At 44.5% G+C, this 15,025-nt stretch overlaps 1 protein-coding gene across 6 annotated transcripts in view; it reads left to right on the top strand.

The window, feature by feature from the left end:
* lypd6 (LY6/PLAUR domain containing 6) overlaps window positions 1-4,935 on the top strand; it is a 404,421-nt gene extending 399,486 nt beyond the window's left edge. For 5 of the 6 annotated variants that reach the window (XM_070874415.1, XM_070874414.1, XM_070874417.1 and 2 more), the window contains exons 4-5: window positions 2,046-2,176; window positions 4,673-4,935. In XM_070874415.1, coding sequence (XP_070730516.1) covers window positions 2,046-2,176; window positions 4,673-4,840 — 299 coding nt within the window. In that variant the 3' untranslated portion in view covers window positions 4,841-4,935. Of the gene's footprint in view, window positions 1-2,045; window positions 2,185-4,672 lie in introns of all 6 variants that reach the window. The other variant, XM_070874418.1, reaches the window with a different exon arrangement.
* The last annotated feature ends 10,090 nt before the right edge of the window (window positions 4,936-15,025 follow it).

Here is a 15,025-nt window from a genome sequence, read left to right as displayed (position 1 = left end):
TTGGCGTGCACTTTTTTTGGGGGAGTAAATTCAAATCTCCAAGTTTCCCCAAAGTTTCTGCGCCAGTGTAATTCACAATATTTTTACCTCATTGGGGGCATAACCTGCCACCCGCGCCAATTCTGGCCATTTAAGCAAGTTTGGCCAACTATAATTTTCTTTTAAGATGGTGCATGTGACCGCTCTGAAAAACCTTCTGGGCAGTTAACAAAATCAACGCAACTAAGAGAATCAATGCAGAAAATCCAGTTCCACGGTCGGGCAGCGGGAGGGGGGGTGGGGGTGTGGTGGTAGAGGAGACGGGGCAGAGGGGGGCATTCAGCCTGAGCTAGGAGTGACACCGGACACCAGCAGGGGCGTGAGAGGGGCTTTTTCAATACTTAGAGTTTACAGCATGGACTTTTGGCACAAAGACTTTAATATTTTCATGTTGGTGAGCTGCTGCCATAAATAGCTGCAATGTGCAAGGTGCTTGTGCAGGTTGCTGGCCAAAATGTGTTGTATGTTTCACTTTCCAGCCTCAGCCCGCAGTGTGTCCCTCGTTACCCTGGCAACTCGATCTTTTTGACGCCGATATTAGGCTCCATCTACAGAGCTTAAGGTCTATGCCGGGCCACATTCACAAGTTAAAACAGGGAAACTTGTAACTTTTTGTTTGCCGTAGTTGGGCACAATAAAATTGTCCAGAACTCTTCAACTACGCCAAAAATCTGCAATGTGGAAAATTGAGCCCATGGTTCCCAAAGCTCTCCACCCCTGCGGGTTTCCTCGTGTTATTTCTGGGTCTGTTGTAGGCAAATTGATAGAGATTGCTTGCTATGATAAGTCAACATCTCGATTATCATTGTACCATGCGGCTACTAGTACAATAGAAGACAAACTAGGTGGACCTTTCTTATTCTAGCAATGCTTATGTTCCTCAGCACCTGACACAGTTGATAGGTGTCTGATCCCAACCTGTACTGGCTTTGAGCCTGTGATTACGTGATATAAAAGAGTGTCCCAAAGTGGTCAATTTTCCCTAGCCTTTGCCTTCTGGCATGAGCGAGCGGGGGAACTCACAGCCATGAACTGAAGTCTCAGCACTCCGTGCAGGAAGTGTTCGATGTGCCCGTGCATACCCCACCCCTTTACTTTGTTTGAAAGTGAGCTTGCAATGAACACTCATTCTTAACCCAAATACTGGTTGTTCCTCTGCTGCACAGCAAAGTCGCCAACTCTCTACTACAGGTGCAGCGTCAAATCCAGAATGTTCCAGAATCCGGACTCCGGACCAATTGGTGGCAGGGTCGTCCGGAATCCGTAAAATGTTCCGGAATGCGGACCCTGCCAACCTCGAGGTGCCGCGGCTGCCCGACCTCGGGCCTCGCCTCACCGCCACTGCCCGACCAGCTCCTCTTCACAACTCCACGGCGCCGAGGCCCACCCGAACCCCTCATCACCAGGAGACCCAAACAGCTCTTCGGCGAGCAACCCCCCCCCGGTCCCTTTTTTTGAAGTTCCAAAATCCGGAAATACCCAAACCTGGGCTCGGGTGTTTCCGGATTCGTGACATCAGAAAGACGTTCCAAAATCCGGCAAAACGCAAAATCCGGAACGGCCTCGATCCCGAGGGTTCCGGATTTGGGGCGCTGCACCTGTATATCCAAAATCCTTTTGAATGTTCTCAATTATCCCACAAAAAATACAAAGTAATCTAACAGTTGAACCATAATCTATATATATTTCTCAGAATGATAGGCCAGGAGATCTGATGTGTGAGATCACAAACATTATTCTCGTATGACGCCCTTTCCTATTTTTTTTCATTAAACTGAAGGTCTGCTTAGGAACTAGATCATCTACAGGAGGGTTTTATATCTTGAACATATTAACGTGTGCTAAAGTTTACATTTCATGTTGCTGCTTCTATTTGTATGCAATGATGCAGTGACAATTCCCTGGCGTCTGTTTAATTTTCCACGCAAAGTCCTGTACCAGTAACCAACATATGATCAGTGTTAATGGACCTTCTCATAATTTGTATTTTCTTCCTTTCTTTCCAGAAACACAGTACTGTTACACAAGGCATAAAATGAATGCACAGGGCGACAGTTCATTGGTCACCAAGCGATGTGTACCACTGAGGGAGTGTTTATCTGTGGGATGTACGCAACCTGATAATGAAGGAAACAAGGTGAATAGGTGCTGTTCTGCATTCATATTTGAAGACTATATTCTACAAGTCTGATGTATTCGCCTTAATACTGTCATCTTGCAACCGAGTACAAAAGAGTTCCAATTTTAATTGGGGCTGAGAGGCAAGCATGGGGGTGGCTGGGCAAGTATCAAGCTTGCCCTGGCTCACCAACGTAAAGCCCAAGCAATGTTAACTCCTAGGCGTCATTTAAATATACCGAGCCTGTCTCCCTCCCAAACCTGGGGTCCAATCTCATCAGGCTGGTGGGCGGGAGTCGGGTGAGCATGTCAGGAACCAAGGCCCTGGGGGAACAATCCCCAGCATTCAAGTAAGTGCTGGGAGTTGGTAAGCGATTACAGTCGGGGGAGGGATGCACGAGGCCCTAGGTTTCCTTGTGGGTCCGGTGCAAGCACTCCTCCTGGCCCTACGGAAACCTTTCATAAAACAAGTGTATTTACCCTTTCTGGGCCTGCTGGTCTTTTGTGCCGAGTCACCATCATCGTAGGCAATTCCTCGAAGTGAGGATGACTTGCTTCCACGCCAAAAATGGATGATTCACAGATGTTTCAATGAAGGACCTAATATTCCGAATCCTGAACTACATCTTGGTGGGTGGAAGATACCTGTGCATGGATCTTTTTTAACGTGGGGTGGCCGTTGCACACCAGCCACCACACGGGCTTAACAGAGCTAGGTCTTGGTCCAGTGGCAAGGATTACCCAAGACGACTGGAGAGCAGCTCTGCTGCATGGACCCAGTGCACACACATATTGCAGAGTGGGCTGGCCCGTGCTGCCCCTGGGTCCTCGGCTCTTCTGGGCCCCGAGCTATCGCCTCTTCTGGACCCCGATCACTTCCTTTTGCAAACTCTCGCCGCTCCTTCGATATCCTGCTGTGCCTGCCCGCACTGCAATCAGCGACCTGGCTTCGTAGCCGTCGCCCTCCTGCAGTAGTATGCCGCCGCACGCTGCTCCCTCTGATGGCCCCGGCCTGCTGATGGTCTTGCAGGCCATCCACCGCACCACCGCACGCTGCTCCCTCTAATGTAGCCTTTCAATGCAGAGTGCGAGGGCCTCGTCAGCAGGCCAGTTTGCACCTGTAAAAATGACGCGCGGCCAGCAGGTGAATAAGTCGCTTCAAACATTTGAACCCTCCCACACTTGCCGCGGGCACGGGAGGGGAGGTTTGAAGTCGGGCTGAAGTATTTTATCTAGTTTTGGTTGAGGGGGCTGTCACCTTAAACCCAATCAGAATACACAAGGGCTCTGAAATTTTATGCAGGTGATTGGTGGAACCACTAGGGGAAAAGGCGCCCAGTTACGACGGGGGTCTCTGTCGTTTCTGGAATTTTCCTTGGTGCGGAGGTCAGAGGTACTTGACCGCCTATTGGGATGTCCGATTGAGATGGGTGGGAAAGCAAATTGTGAGGAGGACACAAAAAAATCTGCAAAGGGATATAGTCAGGCTAAGTAAGTGGGCAAAACTTTGGCAGATGAAGTATGATGTGGGAAAATGTGAGGTTATCCAGCTTGGCAGAAAAAATAGAAAAGCAAGTTATAATTTAAGTGGAGAAAAATTGCAAAGTGCTGCAATACAGAGGGGCCTGGTGATCCTTGTGCATGAAACACAAAAAGTTAGTATTCAGGTACAGCAAATAATCAGGAAGGCAAATGGAATGGTGGCCTTTATTGCAAGGGGGAAGATTATAAAAGCAGAGACGTCCTGCTACAACTATACAGGGTATTAGTGAGGCCACACCCAGAGTACTGCGTACAGCTTTGGTATCCGTATTTAAAGAGGGATATAATTGCATTGGAGGCTGTTCAGAGAAGGTTTACTAGGTTGATTCTGGAGATGAGGAGGTTGACTTATGAAGATAGGTTGAGTAGGTTGGGCCTCTACTCATTGGAGTTCAGAAGAATGAGAGGTGATCTTATCGAAATATATAAGATAATGAGGGGGCTCAACAAGGTGGATGCAGAGAGGATATTTCCACTCATAGGGGAAACAAAAACTAGAGGACATAGTCTCAGAATAAGGGGCCGCCCATTTAAAACTGAGATGAGGAGGAATTTATTCTCTGAGGGTTGTAAATCTATGGAATTCTCTGCCTCAGAGAGCTGTGGAAGCTGGGTCATTGAATATATTTAAGGCGGAGATAGACAGATTTTTGAGCGATAAGGGAGTAAAGGGTTATGGGGAGCGAGCAGGGAAGTGGAGCGGAGTTCATGATCAGATCAACCATGATCTTATTGAATGGCGGAGCAGGCTAGAGTGGCCAAATGGCCTACTCCTGTTCCTATTTCTTATGTTCTGATGTCCTGAGATTGTGAAGGACGCTACATAAAAGCAACTACTTTTTTTTACACAAGCTGCTCTTATCTGCCGAATACTGTCATGTTTATTTAATTAATGATCCAGGAGATCACGGAAAATAAACACGAAAATACCCTCACCAAACAATCTAATAATGGTCACTCTCATCTTTTTCAGGTCTGCACCTCATGCTGTGAAGGGACAATCTGTAACCTCCCATTACCTAGAAACACCTCCCAGGCAGTACTTGCAACATTATCTCCTATAAATCAAACATCTCGACATTTGTTTCAGTCTGCAGTGACTTTAACGTGCATCAGTCTTCTGTTGTTGCTTGTTGTATAGCTGGTGCTATTTTATGCTTTCATGTACAGCGTCGTCTAACATAGTATTTATTTTTGTATGATACATTTATACGGTGAAATGTCTTATATGCTGTAAAGAAGGATTCAAAAGTTCTTATTTTCCTCACAGTAAATATGAATTAAACTGTTTTCTGTTGAAAATGTATACAGATTTTAAGTTTGAGAAAACGTTTTGAAGGAGTGGAAGGAGGATGAAAACTTGAAGTCAGTAACCGATATTTATAGGTTGTTTATCCATTATCGTGTGTGGCGCAGGCATTAACATGGCAAAGAAATAGGCAACACCAAAATTATCTGCTGAACATCAACATAACATTTGCATTGACTTCAAGAGAAACTGAGTCAGCATTTTGAGTTTGGGCAACTTGCAAAAGAAAGCTGTAGGGAAAAAAAATTACGATTTACATATTTTCTAATGACAGCTTCAAAAAAACGTATGTGCAATGAACTCAGCACAAAAATCTTCCAAAGTATTTTCACACTATAGAACCATCAGTGGCACTCACCTTTGAACTCTGAAGCTCTTGTGTAAGATTTTGACGAAGTTGCTCATTCTTTTCACACAATAAGGACTTCTTGTAAAACAAGAAGGGTTCTGGCTCTAGGCTCCACCAAGCCTCCCACCCCCATCCCCACTCCCATTATCGAGATCAAAAAACCCAGCACCCATGAAACTGAGAGATATAATCCTGACACTAGCATTCCTACAAGTGAATCTGTGATTTGTTGGGTGGGTACGGTAGCATAGTGGTTATGTTACTGGGCTAGTAATCCAGAGGCCTGTACTAATGCTCCAGAGACATACCACGGCAGCTGGGGAATTTAAATTCAGTTAATTAAATAAATCTGGAATAAAATGTTTGTGTCAGTAATGGTGACCATGAAACTCCCGGATTGTCGTAAAAATCCAACTGGTTCACGAATTTCCTTTCGGAAAGGAAATCTGTCGCCCTTACCCGGTCTGGCCTATATGTGACTCCAGATCCACAGCAATGTGGTTGACTCTTAACAGCCCTCTGAAATGGCCTAGCAAGCCACTCAGTTGTACCAAACAGCTACAAAGAACATCACATGGACACGGTTCAAGAAGACGGCTCACCACCACCCTCTCAAGGGCGATAAGGGATGAGTCTTACCAGCGACGCCCACATCTCGTGAACAAATATTTTAAAAAATAGTTGCCCTCACAGCACCACTGACAAAAGAATGAATTGCCATGGAAACTAAATTGAGTTCAGATACAATTGGGAGATTATAGTACAGCAAACAGGAGGTGCAACTGTGGGCATCAAAGTGAGAGATATTGCGGCACATTTACCTATTGGATCATGTGGGCACAGCGTCGAGAGAAGAATTGAGCATGGAAAAGCACAAGTCTGCAAGGCCGATTTTTCTCTCTGCGCTGGTTCAATATATTCCGGTGCAAGAACAGAAGAATCTGCCCCATTATATCAAGATTATTATACATGTGAATATTTGACTCGGAAATCAGTCCGCATGGCGATTTTCACACAAGGGCACAAGATACGTTTGGACGTAAAATGGCACGTGATTCTTTTCAGGACTGCAGAAACTTTCCCGCACTGCATTTAAAAGCTTGGCTCTGATATTCTGTGGGACTTTCTACTGATCTGGAGTTACAGCAGGGCCTCCACGGAGTTATGTGGAGTTAACCAGGGCCCTCATTGTGTATTGTTCCCTGATATTTACTGGTATTAACTTTGATTTTTTTTAAGAGTTGCTCCAGAACACCCCTATTCCAGAGAATCCTGCCTCCGCCCAGATCAACCACGACTATAGACAAGAGTGGGCTTGAGATTATCGTGCCTGTCACTGCTGCTGTCAACGGCTGGGATCAGGTTACAGGTGGGTGGGGAAGCACGACAGTAATGGTGGGTGGGAAAGCACTTCAGTAATCCTCTTTGGCTGTTGCGATTTACCCCTGGCAGAGCCGCAAATGTACTTGCTTAAAATCAAACATCTGATGCAAACATCTCGCGTGACAATTCTATCAATAATTAAGGAATGCTGCTCCTTTCAAAAGAAAGAAAGGAAGGTTGTCATCCATTTCTTGCAATAACTGTTTATTACTACAAGCCTGCTCCAAAAATAGCAAACCATTTCTGATACAGGTCTAAATGTCCTTGGTCATTTTACATGAGGTTGTTTTTCTAATTAAAAATCCGCTATTTAAAGGGGAAAACGATCGGTTCCAAACTGCTTCGTCTCACTGCACCGAATGAGGGTGGTTTCCGCATTAATCAGGTGGAGTAGGGGGCCACCTGGAAGGAGGCGGGATCTGATTGATTTTGGTCCCGGGACCATATTGTACTGCAGTCGACGAGTGCCAGTGTGAAATGCGCTCCAAAAACAGGCAGCCCTATGAGCTGGAGGTAGGAAATTGAGCAGAGCAGCCGTTTGTGATGGGCCTGCTGTGGCACCGTGAAGGGGAGGTGTTTCAGCTCAAGAAGCGGGACTTCAGAGCAGCAGACCACTCCAGTGGGGTAGAACTCCACTTTGTGCGATAGTGTCAAATGGGTGATAGCGAGTCGACAGCCTGTCTTGCATCTCACCCGATTTCTATTTCCATTTACTTCAATGGAAATAAAAGTCGGGAGAGATGTAAAACGGGCACCCGTATTACGCTATTGCATAAAGTCAAAACCTACCCCAACTGGTGTGAAGAACCGACAGTACAAAGTACATAACATAAGGTGCAAAAAGTCACATTTGGATTTCCAGAAAGCATTCGAAAAGGTGCCACAAAAGGTTACTGAACAAGATAAAAGTCCACAGGGTTGGGGATAATATATTAGCATAGATAGAGGATTGGTAACTAACAGAAAACAGAGAGTCGAGATAAATGGGTCTTTTATCCGGTCGGCAAACAGTAACTAGTGGGGTGCCGCAGGGATCGGTGCTGGGGCCTCAACTATTTACAATCTATATTAATGACTCCTGCTACAACTGTTCAGGGTATTGATGAGGCCACACCTAGAGTACTGCGTACAGTTTTGGTCTCCATATTTAAAGAAGGATATACTTGCATTGGAGGCTGTTCAGAGAAGGTTCACTAGTTTGATTCTGGAGATGAGGGGGTTGACTTATGAAGGTAGGTTGGGCCATTTGGGCCTATATACATTGTGGAGTTCAGGAGAGGAGATCTTATCGAAACATATAAGATAATGAGTGGGCTCGACAAGGTGGATGCAGAGAGGATATTTCCACCCATAGGGGAAATTAAATTAGGGGACAGTCTCAGAGTAAGGGCCACCCATTTAAAACTGAGATGAGGAGGAATTTCTTCTTTGTAAATCTATGGAATTCTCTGCCCCAGAGAGCTGTGGAGGCTGGGTCATTGAGTAGATTTAAGGCAGAGTTAGACAGATTTTTGAGAGACAAGGTATAATGGGTTATCGGGAGTGAGCAGGGAAGTGGAGCTGAGTCCATTATCAGATCAGCCATGATATTATTAAATGATGGAGGAGGCTTAAGGGCAAAATGGCCTACTCCTGCTCCTATTTCTTATGTTCTTATTAAGCAACTACCATAAAAAGGTCTCTAAAAGCTTCCACCAGGATTTTGGTCCCACTTACCTCCTATATCGAATTCCAGATCTGATTGTCGTCTTATTTGCAGTAAACAAAAGTTTTAAAGTAAATGTTGCCCACTTAATGTGATAGCCAGTAACTACTTTGGAGGGATTGTTACTGTGTTTTTGCTCCTAAACAGCTTTCTTTTGTTGCCTAGAACAACTTCTTAGGTAGTCCCCTGGAGTCGAGAATGACTTGCTTCCACACTAAAAATGAGTCCTCAGGTGACCAAAGATTCCAATGTGGGACCTACAGTCTCTGTCACAGGTGGGGCAGATGGTGGTTGGTGGAACGGGTGGTTGGGGTGCCTGAGTTGCCGCGTGCTTCTGCTTTCGACGCTTGGCTTCAGCTTACTCTCGGCGAAGAGACTCCGTGTTCAGCACCTTCCTGGATGCTTTTCCTCCACTTTGAGCGGTCTTGGGCCAGGGATTACAAGGTATCGGTGGGGATGTTGCAATTTTTCAAGGAGGCTTTGACGGTGTCCTTGAAGTGTTTTCTCTGCCCACCTGGGGCTCGCTTGCCGTGTTGGAGCTCCGAGTAGATCACTTGTTTTGGGAGTCTCATGTCAAGCATGCGGACGATGTGGCCCGTCCAGCAGAGTTGATCGAGAGTGGTCACTGCTTCGATGCTGGGGATGTTGGCCTGAGCGAAAACACTGATGTTGGTGCGCCTATCCTGCCAATGGATTTGCAGGATCTTGCGGTGGCAACGTTGGTGGTACATCTCCAGTGCCTAGAACATTACAACAGTGACTACACTCCAAAAGTACTCCATTGGCTGTAAATTGCTTTGAGACGTCTGGCGGCCGGGAAAGGTGCTATAAACTTTCTTTAGAAGTATTAAGACGGGGAACATCTGATCCATCGATTTCATGAAATAAGATGTCACTATTATGCGCCTTGGGATGTTTTTTCTACATTACAAATGCTTCAGAAAATTGCAAATTCTTGCTATTATTGAACAGAAGAGGCCATCAGTGCACTCTACTTAAAAGACATCACTCATTGGTCTACATGTGTTTCAGCCATCAGACCATTATAATCTGTTGGCATAAGCTTGCTAACAGTTTGGTCTTGGTGCACTGCTCATTTTTTGGGGGATGGGAATGGGCAGTGGGAGAACCAGCAATACCTGAAGAGATGTGATTATAGGCACCAAAAACCTGAAAATCTAAAGAAGCTTGCAAGAGCAACTTTTATCACAGTTACCAACCACCATGTGTAAGGCAATATGTGGCATTATCAATCAAGATAAAGAAAGAAAGAACTTTCACTTATCTCGTGCCTTTAATGACCTCGGGGTGTCCCAAAATGCTATACAGCCAATGAAGAACTAGTTTTGAACTGTCCTTACTGTTGTAATGTAGGAAACACAGCAGCGAATTTGCGCTCAGCAAACTCCCACAAACAGCAATGAGATAATGGCTAGATCATCTGTTTTAGGTGTTGGTTGAGTGTTAAATGGTGGCCAGGTCACCCCTACTCTTCTTCGAACAATGCCATGGGATCTTTTATGTCCACCTGAGAGGCCAGGTGGGGCCTCGGTTAACGTCTCATTTGAAAGATGGCAGCTCTGACAGTTTTCATCCTGGTTTTCAAATCCATCCATGGCCTCGACCTTCCCCACCATTCAGCTGCCTAGGCCCTAAACTCTGGAATTCCCTTCCTAAACCTCTCCGCCTCTCTGCCTCTCATTTCTACTTTAAGACGCTCCTTAAAACCTACTGATTTGACCTCATCGATCCTAACATGTCCTTATTTTGTTTGATAATGCTCCTGTGAAGCACCTTGCGACATTTTACTATATTAAAGGAGCTATATAAATGCAAGTAATAATAATGACAGAAATCTACTTTGGCAAACTAGTTATGATAACATGGTTCAACTTTCTAATAAGATTGCAATTCTAGTTCAACAAAAACATTGTTTTGTTGCCCTGGATGTTTATCTTTCTTTTTATTTTATCATGTTAAATCCTTGACATTTGAAAGAATGTTCAAACCTGCTTTGAGCCACACCCGACATCCATCAGAAAGAGGGGAGGGGCAAAGAAGAATGATCGAAATTCATAATGGAATATGACATCCCTCTTCATGTGCTTTAAGTCACAGGCTTATCTCAGCTTAGAGGGTTAGTTCACACATTTAAGAGTATAGACTGGCTGAACTTCAAGTTTGGTTTCTATAATCCACGCCCTCTCCTTGGGCACAAAAAACAAAACAGCAGTTTCTTTGGAGCTACTTACATCCACTGGCCTTGTTGTGGGGTGCCAGCTCGTCTCGCAGTTGATTCCAGCCGCGCCTTTGGATCAGAAGCCAGAGATTCAATGTCCACAGTAGGACTTGAGCACAGACTGGCACTTTTAATGCAGTACTGAGGCAGTGCTGCATTGTCGCACAAGTTTTGTCTCTGGCATGAGATGCTAAACTGAAGTGCTGGTTGCGTTCTTAGGTGGACATTAAAATATATCCACCGGATAGTAGGGCTGTTATTCTGGAAGTATATCAAATGAGCCTTCTTCATCCACATCTATTTTATTGATGTACTTCCCTAAGTGATTTCAGTGCAGTAACTGGAGTTCAGAAACAGATTTCCCGTAGTTAGTTAATCTCACTATCTTTCTGTCCCAGGATAAGTGACAAAGGTACTTCAAATACAATGAATGCAATTCCTATCTTTTAATTTTTATAAGTCTGTCTCCTTTAAAAAGCCATGGGTTAGTCATTCCAAAGGATGGTCAGTGATTAAGATGGCTTATAAAATTCATTGCACCAGTAAAAATTCAAGCCCAACTTTAGCCTTGGAAATCCTGAAAACAAGTTCAGGGCTTGGATTCCTAACCTACTCAAGGCCAAGATTGGAGCCAGGGCTTTCTGGGTAGAAAGATTCATAACTAAGCAACAAATTAACCAATGCCGCGGTGGTGTCAGCCGTGGCTCAGTTGGTAGCACCCTCAAGTTTGAGACAGTAGGTTGTGGGTTCAAGGGACGTGAAGACAAAAATCTAGGCTGACACTCCAGTACAGTGCTGAGGGAGTGCTGTACTGTCGGAGGTTCCGTCTTTTGGATGAAACATTAAACCGTGGCCCGGTGTTCTCTCTCAGGTGGACATTAAAGATCCCATGGCACTATTAGAAGAAGAGCAGGGGAATTATCCCCGGTGTCCTGGCCAATATTTACTATAAAATTGTGGGGTTACGGGGAAAGGGCAGGGGAGTGGGACTAGGTGAAGTGCTCTTGCAGAGAGATGGCATGGGCTTGATGGGCCTAATAGCCTCCTTCTGTTCTGTAATCATTCTATGATTTACTGTGTTAAGTAGGGAACATTCTGGGTGAGGTTATTTGACAATTTATTGAAGGAATGAAGAGGAGCTTGGCTGGTCAGATTCTATTTAATTGAGTTGGAATCAATTAGACTGTCAAACTCTATTGTACGCCTTCAACAAAAGACATTCAGCAACTAATGAGTTAAAAGGATGTTTCAGGCAGCAAGTGGCAGCAGCCTCTGTTTTCTAATTGAGTTGCTGCACGGCCTTCCCATTTCTGCCATTAAAATCAGTTTCCTTTGGAATAAGCTTTGAAGCAATACTTGAATTATTCTTGATGTCAACCAACAGTCTAAAAGTAACCAATTAGTCCCCAAAGCCAATGCCGGTAAGGGGTTTGCAAGTACAAATGACTGTGTCTGGGTATTTATGCGCGTTATCACACATTTTATAATGTAAACAATGTCATTCCTTTACCGATGGAAAGAGTTGGATGAATGCAAATGGCATCATGCATACATGCCAATCCTGTGAATCACACTATTTTCACTGAATACTAATTTCAGGAACAGGTTGTACTTTGTTTTGTGGTACAGGTACAAAGTATAAACAGCAAAAGAACACCTGCACTTCTTGTGCCAACCTGTGGTAATGATTAAATGGATTGTTTTTGTAATATCTATCCCTTCAAGTGTTAAATGTATAGCCAACCAACTGGAAGGCCAAGTATTTTCATCACAATTTCACCTGTGTACTTCATTTAAAGCCGGAGTAAATAAACAAGGTTGCATCATATATTGCAGGCGGGTGTGTGTATTTGTATAACGCATATATACAGAGCATGATAGGGAAGACCATGTGACTCAGAGAGGCTAAAAACCATTACCGTTACTGACCACAGAAGAGCAACATTTTGATCGGATAATTATCTTTGCCTTTACGAAATAGTGTCTCTTTTACGTTATTACAATTCCAACCAAGAAAACAGTCCAATCAATTAACAGTGAAGGTGGAAGATTCTTTAGAGAAACATTACACATTGATTTATACATTGGCGTAGTTCTGATATTTTCTAACACAGCACTTTGCAGTGTTGTATCAAGTCTCTGAGAAATGCCGTTAGTTTTGTTATGTAGGAAGACATGGCAACCATTTTGCCCACAGCAAAGCAGCTGAATCCAAATTGAATCGAGGAGATGCAGCTCACTGTGGCTGATGTATGTACAATCGGCAGAAAGCACTGCAGCAACTCTATAATCTACCAAAATTCTCTGGACTCTGGGGAGGTACCAGCGGATTGGAGAGCAGCTAATGTAACGCCTCTGTTTAAAAAAGGGGGCAGGCAAAAGGCAGGTAACTATAGGCCGGTTAGTTTAACATCTGTAGTGGGGAAAATGCTTGAAACTATCATTAAGGAAGAAATAGCGGGACATCTGAATAGGAATAGTGCAATCAAGCAGACGCAACATGGATTCATGAAAGGGAAATCATGTTTAACTAACTTACTGGAATTCTTTGAGGATATAACGAGCATGGTGGATAGAGGTGTACCGATGGATGTGGTGTATTTAGATTTCCAAAAGGCATTCGATAAGGTGCCACACAAAAGGTTACTGCAGAAGATAAAGGTACGCGGAGTCAGAGGAAATGTATTAGCATGGATAGAGAATTGGCTGGCGAACAGAAAGCAGAGAGTCGGGATAAATGGGTCCTTTTCCGGTTAGAAATCAGTGGTTCGTGGTGTGCCACAGGGATCAGTACTGGGACCACAACTGTTTACAATATACATAGATGACCTAGAAGAGGGGACAGAGTGTAGTGCAACAAAATTTGCAGATGACACTAAGATTAGTGGGAAAGCGGGTTGTGTAGAGGACTCAGAGAGGCTGCAAGGAGATTTGGATAGTTAGCATGCAGGTACAGCAGGCGGTTAAGAAAGCAAATGGCATGTTGGTCTTCATAGCGAGGGGATTTGAATACAGGGGCAGGGAGGTGTTGCTACAGTTGTACAGGGCCTTGGTGAGGCCACACCTGGAGTATTGTGTACAGTTTTGGTCTCCTAACTTGAGGAAGGACATTCTTGCTATTGAGGGAGTGCAGTGAAGATTCACCAGACTGATTCCCGGGATGGCGGGACTGACCTATCAAGAAAGACTGGATCAACTGGGCTTGTATTCACTGGAGTTCAGAAGAATGAGAGGGGACCTCATGGAAACGTTTAAAATTCTGACGGGTTTAGACAGGTTAGATGCAGGAAGAATGTTCCCAATGTTGGGGAAGTCCAGAACCAGGGGTCACAGTCTGAGGATAAGGGGTAAGCCATTTAGGACCGAGATGAGAAGAAACTTCTTCACCCAGAGAGTGGTGAACCTGTGGAATTCTCTACCACAGAAAGTAGTTGAGGCCAATTCACTAAATATATTCAAAAGGGAATTAGATGAAGTCCTTACTACTCGGGGGATCAAGGGTTATGGCGAGAAAGCAGGAAGGGGGTACTGAAGTTTCATGTTCAGCCATGAACTCATTGAATGGCGGTGCAGGCTAGAAGGGCTGAATGGCCTGCTCCTGCACCTATTTTCTATGTTTCTATGTTAAGCGAATGGGTTAAGATTTGGCAGATGGAATACAATGTCAGAAAGTGTGAGGTCATCCACCTTGGGAAAAAAACAGTAAAAGGGAATATTATTTGAATGGGGAGAAATTACAACATGCTGTGGTGCAGAGGGACCTGGGGGTCATTGTGCATGAATCCCAAAAGGTTAGTTTGCAGGTGCAGCAGGTAATCAGGAAGGCAAATGGAATGTTGGCCTTCATTCCGAAAGGGATGGAGTACAAAAGCAGGGAGGTGTTGCTGCAACTGTATAAGGTATTGGTAAGGCCGCACCTGGAGTACTGCGTGCAGTTTTGGTCACCTTACTTAAGGAAGGATATACTAGCTTTGGAAAGGGTACAGAGACGATTCACGAGGCTGATTCGAGAAATGAGGGGGTTACCTTATGATGATAGATTGAGTAGACTGGGTCTTTACTCCTTGGAGTTCAGAAGGATGAAGGTTATCTTATAGAAACATTTAAAATCATGAAAGGGATAGACAAGATAGAGGCAGAGAGGTTGTTTCCATTGGTGGGGGAGACTAGAACTAGGGGGCACAGCCTCAAAATACGGAGGAGCCAATTTAAAACCGAGTTGAGAAAGAATTTCTTCTCCCAGAGGGTTGTGAATCTGTGGAATTCTCTGCCCAAGGAAGCAGTTGAGGCTGGCTCATTGAATGTTTTCAAGTCAAAGATAGATAGATTTTTAAGCAATAA

Source organism: Pristiophorus japonicus, chromosome 3 (genome assembly GCF_044704955.1).
Source record: "Pristiophorus japonicus isolate sPriJap1 chromosome 3, sPriJap1.hap1, whole genome shotgun sequence".
Classification (NCBI taxonomy): domain Eukaryota; kingdom Metazoa; phylum Chordata; class Chondrichthyes; family Pristiophoridae; genus Pristiophorus; species Pristiophorus japonicus.
Note: the sequence above shows the minus strand (reverse complement) of the source record. Positions and strands in the feature narration are given on the sequence as shown.